Source organism: Saccoglossus kowalevskii, chromosome 3 (assembly GCF_978046115.1).
Source record: "Saccoglossus kowalevskii chromosome 3, keSacKowa6.1, whole genome shotgun sequence".
Taxonomy (NCBI): Eukaryota; Metazoa; Hemichordata; class Enteropneusta; family Harrimaniidae; genus Saccoglossus; species Saccoglossus kowalevskii.
Window position 1 is genome coordinate 13,017,704 of NC_140643.1, and position 26,392 is coordinate 13,044,095.

The following is a 26,392-nucleotide window of genomic DNA, read 5'->3' on the forward strand; positions in this document are numbered from 1 at the left end:
CCATATCGAACAGGACGCGGCACGACGACTGCCGCCCTTTAACACCGTGACGATTTTAGTTACAGTGGCGGCGGCACCGGGGGGGGGGGGGGCTGAAGGTTTCAGATCTCAGCCCTTCATGCAAAATTTCGTGCCACCGCCTCTGAGTTATCCCACAAGGAAGATGTGTATTCTGACGTCATACTTTATTTTAAATTTTAACAAAATATAATTATTATGTACAATCACATGTATTTTTCGCTAATACTTTTTCTCGGCGAATTAACAGAACTGGTATGTATTTATGTATCCGGGTTTATGATGTTTTTAACTAACGTTTTATAAAATATTGTTGTTTTAAGCAAGCGAAAATTAAGTATTTTAAGAGAAATAAACTATTTTTGTTCGAATTAGTAGACTTATGTCACCACTAGATGGCGCTCTACACGAAGGAAAACTGAAGCTTGACCTGACATCGACGTTGACAGGGGTCGTCGATCTCCGTGATCAGCATCGTAAACATAAATACTAACTGATTCAAAAAAATACCATCGATGGAACGCGGTCGCTTGCTTTATTGGCGGAGAATGGAGGTGAGTTTCATATATACGTGTTTAGAGTTGAATTCGTGCGATTTCGTCAAGAAAAATAGGTCAAATAATGAGTGATCAGTCAAGCACCTCCCTTGCTTTCTTTTTTCGATTCAGTCAATGGCTACTGTGTGTACTGTGATCCAATTTACATGTAATGTTTACATTATGAAAGTGAGCTAGTAAAAACGCGTCATTCACGTCGCCGTGTGGAGGATTTTGTACACAAATAATAGATTCGTTTTGCTTCGACTGTGTGCTCGTTTGTTTATTTTCAATGTCTATTCTATTTCCTGTGTCCCCATCCAGGTGCAGTCTTAGTAGTATAGCTACTCATATACTTACCTGAACGCGATTCTACCAACATTTCTATCGTCACGATACTGATCATGGCCGGATGGTGCAGTAGTTATTACCTTCTATATATTTGTTGTCATTTGTAATTGCTTTTTTTAAAGAATTGATCGCCGACCTCAGTAAGTATTCAAATGAGCGTATGAGTTATTAATATTCACACACCGTGACTGATAGTACAAATATATTACGGTATGTACATAGCGTTCATAAAATGAATTGAAATTCTAGAACACGATTAATTATAAGGTTGTAGGAGTATGTGTTGACCTCATTTTTCATCAGCGCCTTACAAACTAGAATATATTTGATTCAACATATTTTCTACATATGCTATATAAAACTGAAAAATTGACACCAATAGAAATGATCATTTAATGGGGTTTACAATTAAGGGCCAAATTTCACGAAAGTTATCAATCCCTTTCTGAAAAACCAACATGACTGAAATAAAATTTGTCTTCTTTTTTTTTTTTAAACTCAGAAATTTACTATTCTGTATATTTATAATTAATTATGTCAATGTCATGGTTGGAATAAATTGTTAGTCAGGCTATCCAAAGAAAGCCATGAATGAATTTTGTATAAAATATGCATAAACATGTTTATGAAATATAAATGAAGGTTGGAAATAATTTGACCAATCACAACACCTTAGAGTAGATGTGTATCACCCATATGGAATATTCCACAATGGTTAGTGTGGCTTTGACCCATCACAGTGCATTATCCTGCCTCCCGAGAATGAATATGTTTAACAATTTAAATATTCTGTTGCAAACTGTAGTGACGAAACTTGAACTATTTAAAATATTCATCTGTGAATGATTAGTTTGATGCGTTTTGAATAAATTTGATGGGATCTTTGATTCGCATAGTTTGACCACATTTGAGGGAAAACAGAAACTCATGGCTAATAGGGCTTATCAAGCCAATGAAAACATTATTCTGCTGCTGGTTTGATTCTACAGGGATGTTTGGAGGTAAATGTTTTATAAATTTACATAAAACTTTCTGAAATGCTTTGTTGTTTTACATATAATGATATGTATGTAAATTATATAAATTATATGTAAATATATATCCATAATTATCACTCAGCATGTCTGTAACCTTTTGAGCCCAATAATGTGAATTTTTGTGAATTTCAATTCAGTCTTAATTTTGAAGCAAACAAAAATGTGACACTGCTTATAGTTATTTATCAACAAGTTTGAACATTTTTGGTCAACATTTTATGTGGAGAAGAGAAGACTATAAATGGAACTATTTTGTAAATGTTGACTGAAGTCGATGTTGGTGTTCATCATGAAAGGGTTGCCATATTTGTTTTGGGGGATGCAGTCTACCTGGTGTTGACTCCTGATTGGCCCAGCCTACAGACTGTATTTTACCACTGGAAATTGCTCAAACCATAATTTTGCCTGCCAACAATATTTTTCACATTTATATATGTAATGGACATAATTTTCAGTTGTTATTGTTCCTTGTTTGAATATTTCGAAATAATGTATGTACGGGTTGATATCTTGCAAGTCAAGCAATGCCTGACAAATATTGCTGAGGACTTTCAAGTAACGATAATAGTCCAAATAAATGCAAGTTTTATGCAACATATTATTGTGTTTTCTAATGCAGATATGCTTCTAATAGTGGAAATATGGTATATCTGATCCTCTATTTGGTTATACCTGTTAATGCTGTCCCAATACCATGAAGTTGAGATGTGAATAGGGTTATATCATTCAACCCCCATGAAAAGGTTAGTTTTGTTATGAAATTTATATTATTTTAGTTAGTGTTTTTGACAAGATATATACTTTTTGGGGGTTGAGCTATAATTGATATGAATTGTGAGAAATTACCGTACCGTACTGTGTTCCTTTATGACCTTGGGAAGATATTGTTCGATTTACTTCCTGGGTTGAGTACATTTAATATATAGACCATATTTACTCTATTAGAAGTGTATCTCTAATAGAAGAGTGCATTGCACTAAACATTGCATTTATTATATGCTGGTTCTTTATCAAATGTCTTGTTTTGACTGTAGACACACTTACCGGTACCTACATTGTATTTACATAAATGCACTACTAATAGAGAAAATATGGTAATGAACAGTAAGGCTTGTCTCTGAATCTGTAAGATTTGTAAATACTGTACACCATATATTTTTATTATGAGTACATCTCCAATCTCTGTAATTTACGTAAGCGTATGTACTTCAATTAAAGCAAATATGGTATTTATGAGAGATAAGCTTACCTGAAGCACAGTTTGTATTAGGATTTAAAAAAAAAAAACATTCTATTTTTACAACAATAATTATACACCCAAGGTATTGAGAACAGATGTGTGTACTGTTTTGGTGTTCATTTCATCCATTTAAATTGCGTTTGAAAAAAATTAACTTGGGGGATTTTAGAAAATGACAATCATTTGTTTTTCATTTGCACATGTGTCTAGTAAATATTAAAACAGTATAATGTTGGTGGTTGGCACAAAACATGGTTTGGAAAGTTATTAGCATGGTTTAGAATCTCTCATACATGTAGTACATGTATTACAATAATGTACATATATATATACTTGTAATACATACACTTAACAGATGGGTCTCTGGTCAAAATACTGTAAAATTCTTTATTTTAGCTAGAATTAATTTTCGCTGAAAAGAAATTTTGGGTGTTTTGTATGGAATTTATTTTCCCTGATTTTTGGCGAGATGAATGAAAAACAGAGAGAAAAAAGGTATATTCGCTGGATGTCATTCTTACTGGATCATTCCTTCAGCGAAAATAATTTCCAAGCGAAAATTAAGTATTTTACAGTAAGTGATATTTTAAAATTAATTAAGTATACAGTAAATGCTGATTGTTACTGATGTTTGTGATAAAATAAAGAAATAAGCCACTGTCGAAGGCATGTACGTATACCACAAGATTTTGCACAAGTGTGAGTGAGTAAATATGAAGTGGATTGTGCAAAAGCAAGTGGTATACTCAACCTTGGTGTTTGTTTATTGTTGTTATATTATACTACTAAATTCTGTGGCATGAAAATAACTCAGCAATTGAATAGCTTCAAAAACCATGTTCAATGTAATACAGTGTCTGAAACGTTCTACTTACATCCTTGGTAAAATGAAAAATGGGCCCTGGAACTGGAACTAGTGAGTGTAAATACATCGAGCGGTGGAGAAACATTCAGACCTGTACTTGTGATTACATCGGGTGGAGTTTATTGGTCCAGGAGTAGTTTCTTGTTAGCAGCAATGTTGATATTTGTAAACAAGTGCGCTACTGCAGATGACAATAAATGTTTTTAGCATTATTTGCGTAATTCTGAAACAAGTAATTTTCTCATGCATCGCTTTTAAAATTTGTTAGGGATTCTTTGGACTAGAGGTTACTTTATGTACTTCTTATTATGAGTACACATGTGTAACCAGTCTGTGTACGCAGTATATTTCTGTGATTTAATGTGAAAGACAACCCTTGTTTGTTAATATGTTGTACAAAATTTAAGTTGTATTATCTTATTTGAAGTCTTTAACAAATGTTATAAGAATGAGCCAGGAATTGAAATGTACAGTATTCATGAGTCATGCATGTCAAAACTTTATCTGGAATGCCTAAAATCCCAACATGCATCACTGTTTCGTATCCTGCTTTGGGACACACTCAACATAACTAGCCAAGGAGCTATGAGATATGTTCCATGTTCAACGTTCACTTGTACACTGTGACAACGCATGTCATGAGACCTCATACAACATTTATAGAGTTAGAGATAAATCCCCTGACTTGCTTTGAATAAAATTTTGTTAAGTCGCATTTAGAGATGTCAGACTTAGATGCTGAAAACTCAATCACAGCCGAATGAACATAAATGCTTGGTAATGTTCGGCTGTTTGCTAATAATGTTTGCTAATAATTTCTGACCCTGATATTTTGCAAATACTGTATTGTTTCATTTCAGCATTGGCTATAGACATATATATTGTTTACACTTAGGGGAAGGCTAGCCTAAACTAGGTCGGTCAATAATCCTTATCCGTGGTTTAAAACTCTGGAGCGTTTACACGCATTGCTGGTTTAGTTTAGATTGGCATGACGTCATCATTTTTTGCGCCCTCTTCAGTCGAAAAGCGGAGAATACTATAGACAAAATGGCGGACAAGTGTATGTTGTCACTTTTTTAGCTCCGCTGTCGACTTTGTCGAGCGGAGCTTATCATATGAGTGATTGTTCGTCGTTCATGTCAATGTTTTACTTTTTCGACTTCTTCTTGAAAACTACAAGCCTGAATGCTTTGTTACTTGGTGTATATATACCTTGGGTAGACCTCTCTTAGGTTTGTTCATTTCATGATGATATCTTCAATTCTCTAATTTTGGTGAATATTTTTGTAATTTTTGGTAAAAAGTGATATTTTCGACTTCTTGTTAAAAACCGCAAGTCCAATTGGTTTGATATTACATATATAGGTACTACATGTGGACCACTCTCAAATTTGTTCATTTCATGATGATATCTTTAATTTTCTAATGTTGGTGAATATTTTTGTCATTTTTGGTAAAAAGTGATATTTTCAACTTCTTTTTAAAAACCGCAAGTCCAATTGCTTTGATATTACATATATAGGTACTACATGTGGACCACTCTCAAATTTGTTCATTTCATGATGATATCTTTAATTTTCTAATTTTGGTGAAAATTTTTGTCATTTTTGGTAAAAAGTGATATTTTCTTCTTGTTAAAAACCACAATCATTTATGGTGAAAAATGATATTTTTGAATTCTTGTTTAAAACAGCAAGTCCCATTGCATTGATACTATGCATATTGTTCATTTTCTAATATATCTTCTGTTCTTTAATTGAAATGTGCATTGCTAACAGCGGAGCTATCTCAGCCGAGAGGCTGCTTGTTTAAATTAGTAAGTAGTCTAGAATATTAATGTTCAAGACAAATGGTTTGGTATTTGCTCTATTGGTTGATTAGGTTTCTGGTATAGCCTGGAGTATCTTCTATATCCTGGGGTATCTGATATAGCCTTTGGTCTCTGGTATAGCCTGGGGTATCTGGTATAGCCTGGGGTATCTGGTATAGTCTGTGGTCTCTGGTCTAGCATGGGGTATCTTCTATATCCTTGGGTATCTGATATAGCCTTTGGTCTCTGGTATAGCCTGGGGTATCTGGTATAGCCTGGGGTATCTGGTATAGCCTTGGGTATCTGGTATAGCATGGGGTATCTGGTATAGCATGGGGTATCTTCTATATCCTGGGGTATCTGATATAGCCTTTGGTCTCTGGTATAGCCTGGGGTATCTGGTATAGCCTGGGGTATCTGGTATAGCCTTGGGTATCTGGTATAGCATGGGGTATCTGGTATAGCCTTGGGTATCTGGTATAGCCTGGGGTATCTAGTATAGCCTTTGGTCTCTGGTATAGCATGGGGTATCTGGTATAGCCTGGGGTATCTGGTATAGCATGGGGTATCTGGTATAGCCTGGAGTATCTTCTATATCCTGGGGTATCTGGTATAGTCTGTGGTCTCTGGTATAGCATGGGGTATCTGGTATAGCCTGGGGTATCTTCTATATCCTGGGGTATCTGATATGGCCTTTGGTCTCTGGTATAGCCTGGGGTATCTGGTATAGCCTGGGGTATCTGGTATAGCCTGGGGTATCTGGTATAGCATGGGGTATCTGGTATAGTCTGTGGTCTCTGGTATAGCATGGGGTTACTTCTATATCCTGGGGTATCTGATATAGCCTTTGGTCTCTGGTATAGCATGGGGTATCTGGTATAGCATGGGGTATCTGGTATAACCTGGGGTATCTGGTATAATGACCACCAAAGATAAGCAGATACGGTAATTTGTTTTTAAGTGGTGTCCTGATGTGGAGGTTGATTAATTAATTTGTGAATGAGAATATGACAACTATTTCTTAGGACAATTTATCAACAGATATAGAAGTAAATAAAAGTATGCTTCTTTGGGTGTAGACTGGAATAAAAAAAACCATGGAATCACATTTCATCGTCTTTCAACAAATGCACAAATGCTTATTTGACCAAATCAGTGTCAAAAGGGGTCAGTGGTGACACATATGATAGCCAGGGATTGTACAATAGTAGTCACTTTGAGTGGGTGGTCTTTTTATACAGGTTGACTATATTTATTCTGCAAAATATTTCTTCTAAAATGTCTTTTTTATAAATTACAATTTAAAGACAATAAAGAAAAAAAAAATCTCTAACAATTCTCAAAAATAGACAAAACATTTTATAACAGAATACATGTATAAGATTACATACAAAAACACCAGCTGCTATAAGCATTTTTGCAAGGCAGTGTTTGTGTATTTGGTTGTCGCCTCACCATTTTACCTTGGCAGAATTCCAACTATAAACCTGTATTCACTGTCCACGAAATCAAATCCAACAGCGCATGGTCTGGTGAGTTTTCATGAATGAATGGATCACAAAGTCACAAGACATGATGTAATTCCATGGTGAATCACATGCGAGGTTACATGTTTATGTCAGTTAAACTATGTGATACAAGACGGCAAAATCTATTGGTTTAATTTTAAAATTTGTGCGAGTTGATAGATCCAGTTCCTTTACAATCAAATCATTCAATTTAAGTGAGGTCAAATACAGCTTTTCCTAATACGATCATGCACAGGTTTGTAGAGATGAACATGGAAGGTCAGCTTCAGCAAAACATGCAAATCATTATATTCAACTTGTCAATATATCTGAGTTACCGGTAAATCAAATGCTGCTGTAGAGTCTGCTGCAAGTATCAGGGAGTCCCCATGTTATCATGAGTTATTTTTCAGCCTATGATCCATAACTGTGTACCGGTATATATACAACCACCTTCCTTTAAATACAGAAGTATGTCATTTAGTGCATCTATACAGATCTCCAGTCCGAAGTTTAATTTATTTGACATCTACGTGCATACATTTATAGTTATACAAGAACTCACAAAAATCACATCTTGCTCAAAAATCCCCCCCCCCTCCGATTTGTAAAAATTTTGAAATTTATCCTTGTAAAAAAGCCATTCACTGGTATTGGTACATGTATATTGAATTTAATCACAAACATCAGTAACATTCTGCATCACATATATGTACAATATTTGTTCTATTAGCAGCACATTCCTAATAAACAAAGCAAACAACTATATTTACTGTATACTGGGTCATTAAAATATGACTTATTTTGATCTCTGTTATTTTGTTGAGTACATACACTACTAGTAGAGCTGTATAAAGTACTACATGACTGAATTACTTATTTTAGTGGAATATAACAAATTAAAATCACAGGAACATATGAATTTGGAAATTGGAAATCTAGGGATTATACCATTTATGATTAAAATTATGATTTTATATGTTGATGTTTAAGTCACCTATTGACAATACCATGTGTGTTATATAAAATTTTGCTTTTATAAAAAACAAAATATCAATTATTAAAAACCATGTGAAACTAGATACGTTTACAAATTTGATGCCATTATTTTGAGAGAAATGCATTAAGATGATGTATTATTATAAAAATTAATAATTTAAACTGTTTTTTTTTTTTGTGTCACTACTAGTTTGAATTTGTCTCAAGGCAAAATAAGCTCTCAATTATCTTCAGTTTAGGAACACAGCGTTTGTCCTTCAGGGAAAAAAAATACACTTTCATAAATATTTAATGCTCACATCTAAATCCGCCTTAACATAATGTCGTCCATAGAGTCCAAACCTCATGTGTTTTTTGATTTTTTTTTCACATCAGCTGTCAGATCATTTTGCGAACATTCTCGTTTTGATCACTACTAGTTCATGTTGTACATATACATGTATTGGTTGCCATAGATTCATCCTCATTATCCTGCTTAATTTTCTCTGTAGATGGAGCCGAGTAATGGTGCTGAAGCTGCTGGTTACGCCAGTGGAGGTGCTAGCGATTCAGATGGATCTAAACCTCCTCCAAAAAGAGCTAAAGGGCGATCACGTGTCTGGGAGAAAGTAGCTTGGCTAACAAGAAGAAGCCGTGCAAATCGATATAATCAAACCTCAGAAGGCGCTGCAATCGGTGATGAAGTAGGCGCTGCAGCATTCCCAGAACGAATGGAGCTAGAGCAAGATTTACCATCAACTTCGTCTAATCTCTCGCCATTGATGTCTCGACCACTGTCTGAATGCAGCTCTTCAAGTGAAGGGGAACTGATTGGTTCCTTAGAACCGTGGAGGCGTAGGTCTCCATCATATCCGAACAGTGAGATTGATTCACAAAGCTGCATACGGCCTAGTCTTATCAAAGCCATGTTTCGTCACCTAGAACCCACCTCCTATAATAGCAAGAACCCCAAATTTACCCGCTCTCGCTTGAAGCACCATGCTGTGGAGCAAGAGTACAGTTCTCCAGATGGTTGCGACTCTTCCACGTCCTCAACCTCCAGTGCATCGTGTTCTCCCATCTGTGAAAAGCGAAGCAATTCACGCGAACCAGAGGAGTCTTGTCACTGCCCAGCTTGCTGCTCATGTAGGGTGGCCGAAACTAATTTGAATGGCCACAACAGTTGGCCGCGCAAAAAACCTTGCCCGCTGCGAGCATCCTTGGACTTATCAAACTCTAATCTTCTCAGCTTAAAGGGAAAGCATCTCAGATCTGCAAGTAATCCTCAGGATTTTGATGCAGATGAGAAAGAGAAAGGGAATGATATTTTGAGCAAACTGGATATCCCAAGGACAAGACTTAGTCTCCCGACAGCTCTCTCTCACTTGAACACAGAAGACAACTATCCCTGCCTGAAGAATACATTGACATGCAAGAATTGCCAGAATGTTTGTACTGAACTAAGTTTGGGTAGGAAATCCCATCGCCTGCCGCTAGTCGATGGTCCTGTGTTCAAAAACAGAATGGAGGTGAGTTTAATCAGTTACACAATGGTTTTGGAAACAACTGGTAGCTTGCAGGTGGAAAGAACACTTTATGGTCTGTGGTGATTATGTATTCAAAATGTTGTCATGTAGTATATGTATACATGTATGTTGCATGAGACCCATATTGAACATGTGGCTTAAAAAAAAAATTGCTACAAAGGTGACGCTTAAAGGAGATTTATGATACTTTTCATGAAAATTCACTAAAAATGATATACCCCCATTGATGTGTAATTTTTAACTGATGATTGTAATATATTATTCTACCATATATTAACTACATTATTGTCAGACAATGAGGTAACTAGCAGTAGCATACTGAAAAGGGGACATGCAATTTTTAGCGAATTGTGGTAAAATAACGTAATAGCGAGATGTTGATTTAGCGAATCTCTCTTGTCATTGTTGATTCCTGTTTTCACAATAATTGTCTGTCACGTGTCAAAACAAATGCAAACTTATCACCTCCATAAAGACAAAAAAAACTGTCAAGTGTAATTAGGAAGCGCCCCATATTTTTATGTTTCGGATTACTGTATACAAATCCCCAAGCCTTGGCCATTTTGAATTTATAACAAAGTCATTAGCAACATCTTGAATTAGCGAATCAGTTCTCTCACTAAATTCGCTGTAAATACATGCTCGCGAAAAATAATGTTTTACAGTATAAAGTTTGTATTAACTACGTTATCGTCAGAAAATGTGGTAACTATACAAGTAGCATATACCCAGTAATGCAATAATCGTTTTTGTCTCTGATGCTAGAGTTGATTCTATCCTACAGAATGGATCATTCATTTCACCCAAGTATTGTCAAGTTTCTAAAATAAATTGAAAATTTTATTAATTATTTCAATAGTTAGATTTGTACCCGCCCTTTTCTATACAGCGATATACCACCTCATTCCGATGCTCCCCATGAATAGTTTTGCTTATTTATATTACATGATGTAGTGAATTATTCAAGAGATATCATTTAATTTGGATAAATATTGCAAAATTGTAGTGTTGAAATAAGAGATTTGTTCAGGTAATAAATCTCCTTCACTGACAAGTCACTCAAAAATGACGCAGTTTGTGTTGTTAAGTCGTCAACATCTGCTATGTTTGCATTTTATCATGTGTCGAACAATATTCTACGATTATGTCAATTCTAATTATAATGAATAGACCCACGCATTGATATTGGATTTACTGAAATATATTTTTTAGGCTCTTAATTTAAACATAATCAGAGATTCGAATAAACTTAACATACAACCACAAAATATCAGAAATAATAAACAAACAAATTGCGAAATTGCGTTAATTGCTCATAGTGATGAAATAGTGTGGCTGAATTACAAACCACTCTAGAAGACCTGCAAACAAATACCGCTTCTAAAATTCTTTTCATTCCTAATTAGTGGAAAAATGATTAGACTGATGTTTATGTGGCTGTTAATCAATACTACAGTGAAGTAATTCATAAGATGATTGCCTATTAGCTATCAAACTCTGTTTATTAACCTTCTAGCCAATTAGGGTGCATGTTACATGTATAGTTTTTTCCATGGTATTGTAAGTGTCAAATGAGGAACAACTACCAGTACTACACAATTTTGGTGATTTTCCTTGAAATTTCTCTCTTGAAATTAAAGCAGTTTACAATATTCCTCACATGCATGTTCTCTCAAGTTATCCAAAGAAGTGATTGACCTTGACTTGTCAGTGGATAAAACTGTATTGATCTAATTTAAAAAGAGACAAACTTGTTTGAATTTCATATGTGGTAGTGGAAATGGTGTAGCAGCGAACAATTTTCCCATTGAGACAGGGAGCAAATGCCATTTGTTTTCTGTCTGAACAACTTTCATTTGACAATGTTTTGTCAATATGCGATATTAAACAAAAATATTGTTTCTATGGGGAATACAAAGAAAGAAAAAAAGAATTATTCTTTTGTTTAATAATTATCCTAATTTTGAATATTTTTAATGCAATTTCCAGACTGTCATGGAATGGTTTGATGAATTTGATGACCAACAAAAGAATATAATGCTGAAAAAATTACTGGTAAGTGACAACACTTCTTTATTGACTGCTATGTATACAAATGTAGAGACTATTGGTAGATAAATATACCGGTAAGGGTAATAATCTGAAAATACTGTAAAACACGTCTTTTTAGTTAACATGTTATTTTATTAATTTGGCTAATCCATATTCAAGGTGTAATTAAAATAAAAATAATTATACTCTGACAATGAGATTGTTTATACTTTAGCTAAATTAAGTTTATGTTAATTTATACATTGCGTAACATATGCTAGGATAGCATGTAGCTATTTCAACGTGATTTACAGTACTGAATACAGATGAAAGAAATGGTCATAATAAATGTTTGTTTTATTTCAATTTGTTTGATCTAGTGTTGTTTGTTTTAAATGGGTTATCGAGAGCCATTGCATATTTCTAAAGTGTGTATACCGATGTATTGCATATGTTTTTGTCATCTACTTCCACAATCACACCTTACTAAATGATTTTGTTCACGAAAAATTTCCATGGTTTTGATAGTCACATGCATGGAACTCATGTGAATTGCAAGCAATATTTTTTATTGTTACACACTATGAATTTAAAGTGCTACTTTTTGCTCCGTGTTTAATCTGAGAAATGACATTGACGGACAATGATTTATTTTGTGTGGGAGCTCATTAAACCATGTCTCTTATATAGCTTCCTTCTGAGTAAAAGTATAATGTGCAAATGGAACACTTCCAATTCCTGTTTAGACACGTGTACTTGCATTTGGACGAAAGCAACAGTGTACATGTATCATGTTATGCAAATGAAATCTTGTTACTGAATTCCATCGTTTGTGCAGGCATGATTCTTGTAAATATTTTGCTGGCAGCTCACATTTATTATATAAGTAATAAGGTTATCACAAGGACTACGAGATTGCATTGACCTCTGGTACAATCATTGAATTGCAATCACGCATATACTTTGCATTAATCTCGTATTCTCTACGTCCCTGAATAAAACAAGCACAATGATTTAAACCCCCCCCCCCCCAAAACCTTAATTAGGATCATCTCTTGTACATTTGTAATGAAGATCAAATAATAATTACAGTACATATAATATAAAATCAAGTTGCTGTACAGTATATCATAGTCCTATTTTATTTGGCTTTTTTTTTTTGCATCTCTGAACAATTTAATTGCCACAAGAAAGCATGATTAATTTTCACATAAACCTTGTATAATTATTTATTTGTCAAACATAAAATATAAAATCACAGTATTGTAGTAGCTGAATGAATCTCAAGTACTGTATTTACTCTATTAGTAGCACGTCTATTTAAATGATAATTATCTATGCTATACAATATCTTGCTCCTAATTACTGTGTTATGTGCCATTGAGGTAGTTCTTTATTTCTGTGCAACAAAAGTACTGTATATCCAATTTCCTGACTGTATCTGCTGCGTTTATACACATTCCCTTGATAACTCTGTGTCTCTTCACACCTGTTAACTTGCTATTCAACAATTCCTTTTTATTGTATTAATAATTAAAGCATTAATGAATATATATATCATGTATTATATTACTAGCTGTCTCCTATGTCTGTGTGACCTTTGCAAGTTTGCAACCTTACAATTGCATGGCTTTTCATGTCGGTTCAGTTTTTCAGGAATTAATATCATACACGTACATATTTTGCATGGTGCTTTCATGCTTTTTTTTTTCTCAAATTCAACAAATGGTAGAAATAAAAACTACATTCTGTAATGGAAAACATTTTTTTTTTATTAATATATTATTTATTAATGTCTGTAAGCCTTTAATCCAAATTCTGTTGATTTCATTCTAGAGGTTTTTACAATCCCTAAAACTACTAAATAATGCAGGGATATGAATCTTATAATATTCAGTTGCATACTTGAGGTGTACATTTCAATTTTGTGGGTGATTGAAAATAAAACTGCAGAAAGTATAATTTGTAATAAGTATACTAATGCGTGATTCAACCATCTAGTAAACTATGCACGAATGCATTATTGATTTGGTTCGTTATTATTGAAATAATTCATTAAAAATAATAGATATCTCAAACTCTGTTTGCTTTGTATTTTGATCTCAGTCATTTCTAGACCATTATTTTGTTAGAGTAGAATATCAAATTTCTTAATTTGTAATTCTTAAAATGATGTACTGAACACACCTGGTCAAAAACATATTGCAATAGGTGCATGTATACACTTTTGGCTTCATCATTATACTGGTAGTTATAGTTACCACCAGCTGAGGTGTATGTATATCATAGTTAGCATGCCTAGCTGAGCTCGGGTGGATTTCAGATTTGAGTCTAAATGCTTGGCAGCAAATTGATGAGTTTTGAATTCTCTTGGTTGCTGTTACTGAGTCTGCCCACGACATTTGGGAGGGGAGGGGGGTGCAACCAATCAGTCATGAGAGCATTTGTCGCAGTTTTTCATAAGTTGAGTAGAAATCTTCAGTTTTATCCCAAGGGGTACAGTGTACATTTATCTTACAATGTTCGGATCCTGACAATTCAAAGTCAACATGCTCAGTACAAAAGCTGATGTAGACAAGCCCACCAAATGTGCTCCTTTACTTTGTGGGACTTGATAGTGCCCTACTGACTGTGAGTAATCATATCAATATTTACCCCATGCATTATAATGGGTATTGTAAAATTGGCAATGCTTACCAGAAAATGAAAGACGTTTCATGTAGATGACCTGACCCATACATCAGTGGCCACCACCCCCTTCTATAAAAGTAAAATGTTGAATTTGTTAGTCGGAGATATACAATGTATAATAATGCACCCATGTGGAACACCCCTCCTCAAAAAGTAATACCAAAGAAAAACATACCAAACTCAACTCGATCCACTCCCTATTAAATGTAGTTTAAATTCTTGATCTATGATTATGGCTTCTCAATCTGTAATTAGACATCTTGTCTACGTTTTGACATGTTTGATCCAAATGACAGTTTAATAGACAGTAAATAGTATATTAAAGACACGCCTTTGTAATATATTTCTTTTTTTTTTACAAAGGATTGACATATTTATTTTGCAAGGATATAGATTTAACCTTTAGTTAATAACTAAATTACCTAAATATTACATTCATCTGTATTCATATTTATATAACTCTGTACTGTATTAGAGATTTTGTGGTCTAGCTATAGAGAATCTACATGGTTTTCTTTCACAAGTCATATTTACATAGTTATTTTAGTAACATGCTGGAATTACCAGTAATATATTTTCACTTTTTTTGTTGAATGGGACAAAAATGTTCATATGGTCCAAAATTATAAAAAAAAATATTCAAAAAAATTATAGAAAAAATACATAAAAATTAGGCGGGCAAAGGATTAATAGTGAAACATGTCGTACACAGAGCCAATCCACAGTGATATCACAGGATTTGATATAACAATAAATACAAAAAAACAACAAACGAATACACTACTGTATTTACTCTATTAGTAGTGCATTCATACATCTACGAAAATGATATAGGTGCATGTGTCTACAATCAAACTAAGACGTATTTAAATGATCCAGTAGACAATAAGTGCAATTATTTTTTTTTTAAATATATGTATAGTATTTATATTAGAAATAATAATAGAGGAATTACTAACAATTAATTAAGTACTGTAGAATACTTTATTTTCGCTTGGAATTTATTTTCGCTATTTTCGCTGAAGGGATGATTCAGTGAAAATAAAATCCAGCGAATATACTTTTTTTCCTATACTTCACATTAAACTCATCAAAAATCAGTGAAAATAAATTCCAAGCAAAACGCCCAAAAAGCCTTTTCAGCGAAAATTAATTCCAGCGAAAATAAAGTATTCCACAGTATAATGTACCAGTAGTGCTACGAAATTTGTCTGTGAAAATGGAGGCAAGTTTTGTTATTCTTAAAGTTATATTGAATTATATATATTTTTGGTACTCTGAGTTTAAAGGTTAGTTGCTCTGCAGTGTAGTGGTGACTGAACTCAAGGAGGCACCCAGAATGCATTGCTCACATGTGATACTGATAAGTATCCATTCTCCATTGCTGAGTGACTTCTGTCTACTGTTAGCAGTGATAAACTGAGAGAAGTCCGACATGTTAATTTCAGATTCATCTTTCACTGATCCCGGAGATTTACATTGAAAGTATAACTGTTAATGTATATCCATCATTTTTTTATTTTTTTTTCTGGTAATAGGTTTTCCTGAATGTGTTTCTTGGGGGCAGCCATTTTGTTTTGTTTTCATGAAAAACTGCCCCAAGGAACACGTAACATTGATGTCTATATCAAAATTAGGTTATTACATGTACCACTAAAATATATATTTTGTTTTATGAAAAATGTCTTTATACTTTATTAACTAGGACAAAATATTTTTTTTATGGATGATTTCTTGAGAAAAAACTGAAGTCAAATTGATTTCATATCCAGTTTCTGTTACAGTGTCTATCGAGACACACTTCTGTTGTTTGGACTAAATGTCAAATTGTCAGTTTAATCTTTCATTTTATCATTACAGGAACAGTGTCAGCTTCCTCAGATGCACTTGTTGTCAGTTGCTATGGAAAAACAGCTACATAAGAGCTGCCCGCACAATTGTCAAGACTTATTGTCATGGTTACCGACACAGCTTGCTCTGTATGTTCTATCTTTCCTTGGACCAGGTAAATTAACTTTTCACATTGATAGCTAAGAGAGAGGTGACTTTTCCCGGCACCTTTTTGCTCATAAAACATAGAATGGAATTTCAGATTGACTAAATAATATCATTGTATGATGTTATAATACACAGTTAGATGCCTAAGCTTCATGCAAAATAAAATACTGGAAATTAGAGATTTATTATTGTTGTACTGGAAGCAGTACCCCAGTATGAAATAATCCCAAATCTCAATTTCCCAACTTTTCCTTCACAGTTAGCTTATGTCGATGTTCAAGAGTAAGCAGAAGTTGGCATAAATTAACCATCGAACCATCACTATGGCGACGACTTTGTCGTTTTCCCAAATATCAGTTATCAAGAGCTGGCGAGCAGAAACAGATGATAAACCATATGTCAGCCTACATACATGTAAGTATATCCCTTGGCAATGATAATGTACATCTCCATGGTTACCAAGACTGAGTGTGAAATCTGCACCTTTAGGTATGCCTAGTCACAATATTTAGACATTAAGAAATCATTAAATGTCGTTTTTTTACTGGATTTTGACTTTTCATTTAAAACACTGTTCAATATCTTCTAATAACATGGCTCATTAAAGTATTATAAACACACAATGTTTGACACATGTCCCATGCGACATATGCAATGCATGTAATATATGTTTAGACAAAATTTGAATGCATGTTGTACAACAGCTATAGTGCCAACATTATCAGTCATCATTTAATTAACCAACATTTTTGATGGAAAGTCCTCAGTTAACATCGTGATTTCATCATCATATTGGGACAACCCATTCATGTACTCAAAGTGCAAAGCTAATGTCACTGTCATTATGATATGAAATGGTTTGATTTGTATAGTTAAAACTATTTAGTAAAAGTTTTGTAATCTGCTTTATTTTTTTTGTATTTTTTTTATATACTTGCCAATTTACGCTTGTGTGAACTGGTCAATTCTGAAGACAATTACAGCTAATATTGATAAATTGTACCTACATAGATTATGAGTATTGATACATATAGGATGGACAAAATATCAAAATCATTTTAATATTCCTGATTTTGTAAAATATATATGTAGCACAATAGGTTTAATTTAGTTACCGGTATATTTTAATTATCCAATGTACACTAAATGCTGTATTTGTTTATTACACTACTATTGAAGATTCCCTTCTAATAGAAAAAATTCAGTTCCATGCAATAAATGATATTATTTTGCATATGATACAATACAATTTTTTTTTATGTAAATTATCCTTATAAGATACATTGTTGTTTATTTATTGATGGTTCGTACGAGAGAAATAGAAATGTACAATAGTCAGTGCTTCCAATTTGTTTTGTTCCTTAGCATACCCTCGATGTCAATGAATGCAATTTTAACTTTTACAGTTGATCAAGCAGAACGATATAAATTTGCTTGTTCAAGCTATGTGATTAATTCCCATACAATATCAATGTTGAATGGCAGCTGTTTGTGTCAGTTTGTTACAAACAACCCCCACACTTTTGTGGTTACAATGAAAAGAAGGCTAAAGGTTTTGTTGCATGTGGACTTGAATACCCGTATGCATAGAGGGCTGATGGTATCTGATTAAGCTGTCTTACCATTCAAAGGTGTAACAGACAGTTAAATAAAACATCCACAAGTTACAATTTTATTACCATCTAATAATAGAAATGACATGTCAAAATATACACAAAATATTGTCTTTTTTGCTGTCATTGTTGTTAACATTTAATTTGAGTCGTTCTTGTTCCTGATTTGAATATTGTAGGTAGGTTAGTATTTAATACCTACCTTATGAATGACATGTATACTTTGGACCAATCCCCCTCCCCTCCTCCCAATGTCTTATAGTGTTTAGAATTTGTTTAGGTGCATGCATCCATACTGAATGAATCCCAACAAAACAATACTCATGTTTTTGGTCATTGTGCATGTTTTCTTCAGTTTTTGTCAGAAGTTTAGAAAAAAATGAGAGAAAAATTCAACCTTCATGAAAAATCAAAATCAAATCATAATTTTAAAATTTAGAAAACAAATTGACCAGATAAGTAGATTCACAAAATTTTAGTCAATGCTAAGATTACAAGATTATACTTGATTGGTCACCTGACCCTAACACCTAACAGTCAGACCAATCAGAGATCAGCTTCTTTGTCAACAGAATAATTTTTCAAAATGTCTATGCCTGACTCAAGTGCAAAATTTGCAAATCTCAGAAGCTGTGAATACATAATTTGATGTAATTAACAGAATAGTGGATGGTATGGTAGATGGTAACTTGAAATCCAGATCAAACCATTGGTCAATAAATGTCATGTGTGAACTTGTATTGTAGTGGATGGTATGGTAGATGGTAACTTGAAACCCAGATCAAACCATTGGTCAATAAATGTCATGTGTGAACTTGTATTGTAGTCCCTGGAAATACCAATGGAAGGATAGATTATGTACTGTCTGCAACATAAGCTCAGATTAAACCATTGGTCAAACTACAGTCCTTCTATCATCTACTTTGTATTGAAGCACATGTTTAGTTTTTCATCATTTTCCTAAATCTCCTAAAATAATCTAAATATGTCTTTCTAATTGTTATATACTATAGAATGACAAATATTATTTTGGTTTGATTAAATGTTTTAAATTCACTGTTTTTTATTTGATTGTATTTTGTTTTTTTCAGTTATCAGTATAATACATTTTTGCTCTGCTGTCAGCTTTGTTGAGTGGAGCGATTCATATTACTGATTGTCCATCGTCAACTTTTCAACCTTTTCTTAATTGATTGCTTTGATACTTGGTGCATATACCTTGGATAGAGCTCTCTTAGATTTGTTTATTTTGTGATGATATTTTGAATTCTCTAATTTTGATGAATATTTTTGTAATTTTTGTTAAAAAGTGATATTTTTGACTTCTTGTTGAAAACTATAAGTTCGATTGCTTTAATATTATACATATATGTACCTCAGATGGACCTCTCTCAGATTTGTTCATTTCATGATAATATCTTCAATTCTCTAATTGAAATGTGCATTGCTAACAGTGTAGCTATCTATGCCAAGATGCCGTTGTTAAATTAAGCATTACAGTAATAAAAAATTGTGTTTGAATCATTTTTAAGAAGAAAAACATTTAGGTAATCATGCTTTATAACTTGTTCTAGTGGAAGCAAGTATTTGCAGAGAGATACAGATTGCGACATAATTGGTTACGTGGACTGTGTACTGTTCGGACTTTTGAAGGCCATACACAGGGTATCTCCTGTGTGCAATTTGATGATACACGGATTGTAAGTGGGTCATCGGACAAGACAATTAAGGTAGGAACCCTGTCTGTAGAACAGGACACTCTCTATAATATATTTATCATATGACAAGCCCGATATAAACCTGTATGTCTGGAAAAAGAATACACTCAATTCGGTGAGCATTAAAGAGTGTTATTATTGTCTTGTTATTATTATGTGAAATATTTCATTGTCTGAATTTGCTCAAATTGAGAGATATACTGTATATATATAAACATTTCAATGTTTTTCATTGTGTGTGAACACTGGTGATTGTTTTGCCATCCTAATTATTGTGTTAACATTTTCTTTTGCCAATGCTTTTTGAATTGTGTATAAAAATACATGGATTTGAATCTTTTCTGAATTACTGTGGTTCACAGTAATTTTAAACAATGCATGCAAATTGAGTCCATCAAATATTATACACATTATAATAAAGCTCTTTGAATACTCTCTTAGCGCAACTTTTTCAGACAAGGATTCATACTACATGTACCTTTCATGAAATTTAGTCACAGGGAAGATTCTTATAAAATGTTCAACTAATGAAAGTTGTATTGGTTTGCACTAGGCTTTTAAAAAAAAAAGATAATGTTTCTGGCCAATTTGTTTTGTTAAATTTGTTTTTTTCTTGTAATTCAAAATTATCATCAACATTGAGAATTTTTATGAAGTGTATTTTTCTTATAAAGTGTATTTTTTCTCTAAAATTCTGACAAAAATTTATAAAACGTTTTTTTCAACTGACATGCATGATGACCAAAAAACATTCATATTGTTTTTTTTTTGGCATTATATAATAATTTTAATTAAACTATTTTTATTAGATTTAAGTTTATATTGCAAGTAGATCAGTTATTATTGTACACTCTAACATATGATAGAATAAATTGTAAGTCAATTGTGAAAGCTCGTTGGTTTCTTTAAAGTTTTGTATGTGCTTCATTACAATTGCTTTAACTACTATACCAGTGATAATTATTGTAGTCATGTTGTTACTTGATTACATTAAAAATTAAAATGCTGATTGATAGTCATCGATTGAACAAACACAGGTATTTTATTTCTCAAGCTTCAACTTGACTTTTTCATAAATGTGTAATGAGATAATACTAGCATCGTACCTAGGAATATAGTGAGGGAATGGCATATAGGTGTCTATTACATCCTATAATGTGTGACATTTGCATAAATCTGAATATGATATTACTAGCATTGTGCCTAGGCATTAGTGGAACATTGATCTAAACCAAATCCAGGTATTTCCAAGCACTGTTTTCAATCCCGACATTGTTTTTTTGTTGATTACAGGTTTGGAATATTCGTACTAACACTCCATGGTCAGTACTTACGTTAGTCGGCCATTCAGGTACAGTTAGATGTCTACATTTAGAAGGTAACAGACTGGTTAGTGGATCAACAGATGCTACAATTAAGGTCAGTCACAAATCCTGATAACACGTACTGCAAAGCTTTTAAACATGAGAACACATTCAATAGAATCACAGAGTTTTAACACAAGTTGAAAGGGATATTGAAATACACAACATTGGCTACAATTGCAATACAAAGTTGATTATAAAGTGTGTAGTGGAACATTTGAAAGTGATTATTTTTGATGACAGGGTTGTGTGCATTTCCACTCGGTGCATGTACCCATCATGCATTGCTCTTTGAGGTCATGCAAATATATGTTCTACATATTTTGGGACAGGTTGAACAATAAGTAAACACAAGTGGAATTGATGCTAATTTGGATATCTGATATTCTCTACAAGATCCCCAACATATTTTTCCATCATTTCAAATGCCTCAATCTGCTTTGAAAATATTGTGCATGATTAACACTATTCGTGCTACCATTCCAAATTATTATACATCTGTTACCGTAACGCCATAAGTTCAGTGTGCCGTAATTTTGGGGTATTTTCATCGAACCATATTAGAAAATGTGAATTCCAAATATGGAATGGTTTCGTGCGTAAGTGTCCTCTAATAATAAAAACAGACATGGCTGCCACAAGGGTTTGACTAGACTCCACACAAAAAAGTTTGCTGATTCTGTTCTAAACATTTTGGATTTCGGCATTCCCATGATGTATCCTTGGAAGGAAAAGATGTATAATAATAAGGTATCCTCATAAAAACCTCATATTATCGATTAATTAATGTTGTTATTATTTTGACACCAAGGTATGGGATTTATCTATGCAAAGTAGCTGGTCAAGTATTGCTTGTCGTGTAACTATGGTAGGACACACAGACACTGTTAGGTGTATTCAAGTAGACGATGAGAAAGTTGTGAGCGGTTCCTATGATAGGACACTGAAAATATGGGATATTAGAACCGGACGCTGCAGAACTACACTCAGGTAAAAGATATATAACACCAGCGAGGGTGCTCTTCAAAATAAGACTTGTGTATTAGAAAAAATTATGTTCAATAAAAATCACACTGGCATTTCATCATGTTTCTGGTGATCAAAAGAAGGTGACGGAATTTTAATTCTTTACTGACAGTGTTTTCTTATGTTTTTAAAAGCTTCATAGACAATCAGATTCTTGACTTTATGACTGTGTATTGTATTTGGATTTCTAAAACAAACTTGGTTGTCTCAATATTTGGGCCCCCTATAATATAAGAGGGAATATTCTGTTGCCGCACCCAAGCTCTGAAACGAACTTCCATGAACTCATCGCCTTGCACCCACTTTGTCTGCTTTCAATCCTCAACTGAAAACTCATCTCCACAATATAATTTACCATAATACATCAGTACAATGATGTTTTTTATCTGGTTATAATTTAATCTAATTTTTCTGAATACTGTAATGTATTTTTTATAACTATTTTTATGTAAAGTGCATTGAGATTATATGTTTTATGTAATGTGCTATATAAGAATTCAAATAATAATAATTACAATATACCGGTAATGCACAACTTAACTGTCTTTATTTCAGAGGACATACTGCAGCAGTTCTCTGTCTTCAGTTTGACGATGATAAAATTGTATCTGGATCTTGCGACAAAACAATTAAAGTGAGTGATGTCGTGTTTTTTTTTTAAGAAACGCTTTTAAGAAATATCATAACAAATTCTGATTTGTAGATTCACAAATACTATCTTGTCTCGGCTACAGATATGGAACATATCATTAGGTGTATGTTTAATGACGTTAGAAGGCCATCAAGACGCTGTAACTTGTCTACAGTTTGATGCTAAGAAGATAATCAGTGGTTCTCTAGATAGTAATATTAAATTCTGGGATATCACTACCGGAGAGTGTACAAGTACGTTGGACTGGGCCAACTCAGAAGGTCATACTGGGGTTGTCAGGTAAAAATGAGTGTCATCTGACATGCTATAACTCTGTTAAAAATCAACTGTTGCATTTTAGAATAGAGCATCTCCAAAGTGTGGTTGTCATGCAGAGTTACATTATTACATATATGTTTCCACGACAACTGTTCTTTCTCACAATCAATTTTACCTTACATTTGACATCTGAAAAAATACAAAACATTGCAACATTAATGCAGAATAATCAAGGTGGCAATGATGGACTATCTGGAACCATGTGATGCAATAACACAGCTTATGTGTGTAGTAACTGCAGCCCAATCTGCATAGCGCCCTCTAGTGTTGATATTCCAAACATTCACATACCGTCAAATTAATCATTTCCGCTGAAGGGATGGTTCAGTAAAAATAAAAACCAGCAAATATACCTTTTTTCCTATATTTTACATTCATCTCACAAACAATCAGTGAAAATAAATTCCATTACAAAACATCCAAAATGCCTTTTCAGCGAAAATTAATTCCAGCTAAATAAAGTATTTTTAAAGTAGTTTGGTTTTATTTGCAGGTGTTTGCAAGCAGACAGCTGGAGAATAGTCAGTGCAGCTGATGATAAAACATTGAAAGTCTGGAACATAGAGACTGGTGAGAGACTGGTGACTCTGCGTCATCACACAGATGGAGTGACATGCCTGCAGTTCAACGACAGTATGATTGCGTCTGGCTCTTATGATAAAACAGTGAAATTGTGGGACTTTTCCACGGTTTAAATTGAAATTTAGTGATACTACTTGTATTGAGTGTGCATTTGAAGGTGTATGTACTTATAGTTTGTTGTGTTATTAAGGTGCTTTTAGTCGAATTTAATGAATGTAAATTCCTGTTGTCTTTTTTAAATGTTGCCTTTCTGGAATGCAGACATTTTTGTGATTTTGAATGTTGTTGTGTTATATGTCGGGGTGCAGTGAATTTGGCTTCACTTGCATTGACGTCAATGTGCTGCTTCGCTAGAAAAATATTCCTTCAACTCGACTTAATCTTAATCTTTTTTTGTCTGTGTAATGGATATGTACTAGACACGTAATTAAAGGGCGGTGGTCGTCGCGCTGTGCATGTGCGACATTTGTTTTGGTAAACATTGATTTTCCCTCTAATGATAATCCTTTCCATTCATCAAAGAAATTACCTAGTTAAATCTTGGTAACGCCTCAGTTTGCACTCGTTGCTTTGTCAAAGTCGCCATCTTTGTTCGCATGAGTTCTGTATCTGCCGCATGTGTGGTGCAACGACCACTGCCCTTTAACTCAATTTGGCATCTTTTGATGTTTTTGTACTAGGGCATAACATAAACTATTCAATTTCCCAATGAACACAAATTTTAAAATATGTGTAATGCATCTAGTAATATTTGTCAGTCAAAATATTATGAAAAGTATTTAAACTCAAATTGAAGAGAATATATTTGTAAGTCTCAGTCTTGCAGCTTTATGGTACACAAAGCGCCCTCTGGTGACATATATATATATATATGTATATATACATATAGAGGGCGCCATTTTTGCTTCAGACAGGCCTTTATTAGTTTTTGTATATTTATTATATCGACATAGGTTTGTAAGTTGCTTTGATGTTATGTGTACGCATAATTCAATGTTCTAAGTGTAGAGCCATTTGAATTTGACTTATTATAAGTGAGGAAAAGTCTGGCAGGCAGGCAGGGTGGGTATGTTGATGGTTTAGAGATTTATATACTTTGTACATGTAACCCGTATGCTGTTGATATGGAATATAAATACAGCTCAATGCAGGTGATATTGTCCCAAACTCTACACTAAAAGTACACATGCATGTACATGTAATCTAATTTTCTATAAAGACAGGATTGTAGTCATTTCATCGATATAATCAATGTCCCAGAGTTGCTTTACTTATTGTTACTGTATTGAAATACTATGTGGACACCAATCCTGACTAGTACAGGTGTTTGTAGTTCATATTTGGATCTAACCAAGTAATGTAATTACAGTCATGAACCTGAATAAAAACAAATGCCATCATCACACTAGAACAATATATTGTATACACACTACTGATGTTGAACAAAGAACATCAGCCTGTCTTTTGTTTCTACCTGTATTGTATAGTTATTTTGTCAACACCAGTCCTATTATTTGTTCAAAGTGCTGCTACAAAATGTATACAATAATTGCTCAATTTAGAAGTGCACACAAGCCACAAATTGCATGTATTGTACACAAGACTTATTTTAACCAGTCATACCTTTGTCTACACGGCCTGAAGCTTCTCCATATTTCTTACCATAGAAATAGTATGCATTTGTAGAAATGCAGAACTTACACTTCAGAAAGGGCACTTAGCACTGCTAAGATGTTTCTCTGAAAACTCATTGCAATCAGAATTTGAGTGAAGGAATTGTTTGACATACTAACTTATTTTTAATTCTATGAATATTTTATGTTTGAATAAGTGACTTTGATCAAAAGAGTACAATTGAATTTCAAATAAATAATGTGGGACTTACAATATGCAAATTTCCAATCATGGTTGAATGCAAATCATTAACCACTAAGATTATTCATAACACAATGTTGTTAAAAGAATTGATAGGGAGATGTTTAATTGCACTACAAAGAAATTGACATGACGTGATTAGATGAAAAAATGTTCCTTCTTCAACAATACAGGCCAAACATATTTACTGTCACCAGAAATTTATATTCAATATTGAGCAACTTGTCACCACAAGATCATGGTGGCAATAAATAAAGAAAGTGGTTTATTGCTTGTAAAGGGACTGACGAAAGTTACATTTTCATTTTTGTGAAGCTTTTCCACTCTCCCAATATCTAGCACAACCAGTGTATTCAGATGCTAAAATTGGACCAATTTCTGCATTATTACTTTGGAATACAATAGCATTTTTCGGCATCATCCAACATTTTCTGGAGGGTTTTGTTTCATGAAGTTTTATCTGTGTGGAGATTGTTTCGTCCTGGAAAAGGTGAAGCACACATTTGTGGTACTGTTAGGAGCAATTTAAGGTTATAGCGTTTTTCAATGTCAAAAAACAGGAAGTTGTGCACAGAAGTAAAGCACATCTTGCTTCCGACACATGTAGTGACTGCCACAGCGCATCTTGCTC

General features: G+C 33.6%; 1 protein-coding gene across 1 annotated transcript; it reads left to right on the forward strand.

The window, feature by feature from the left end:
- Positions 1 to 439: 439 nt before the first annotated feature.
- LOC100366792 (uncharacterized) lies at positions 440 to 25,300 on the forward strand. Its single transcript, XM_085496776.1, has 13 exons — positions 440 to 572; positions 879 to 1,045; positions 2,562 to 2,685; positions 8,859 to 9,875; positions 11,883 to 11,948; positions 16,476 to 16,620; positions 16,873 to 17,027; positions 19,801 to 19,956; positions 21,238 to 21,363; positions 22,120 to 22,298; positions 22,890 to 22,968; positions 23,069 to 23,265; positions 23,798 to 25,300. The coding sequence occupies exons 4-13, from the start codon at positions 8,859 to 8,861 to the stop codon at positions 23,997 to 23,999; spliced, it is 2,322 nt and encodes a 773-aa protein (XP_085352902.1). The 5' UTR covers positions 440 to 572; positions 879 to 1,045; positions 2,562 to 2,685; the 3' UTR covers positions 24,000 to 25,300.
- Positions 25,301 to 26,392: the final 1,092 nt, after the last annotated feature.

Coding starts and splice junctions, on each gene's coding strand:
- LOC100366792 (XM_085496776.1), top strand. CDS start 8,859: ATGGAGCCGAGTAATGGTGCTGAAGCTGCTGGTTACGCCAGTGGAGGT. Junction 9,876..11,882: donor TGTTCAAAAACAGAATGGAG/GTGAGTTTAATC, acceptor TGCAATTTCCAG/ACTGTCATGGAATGGTTTGA. Junction 19,957..21,237: donor CATCGGACAAGACAATTAAG/GTAGGAACCCTG, acceptor TGTTGATTACAG/GTTTGGAATATTCGTACTAA.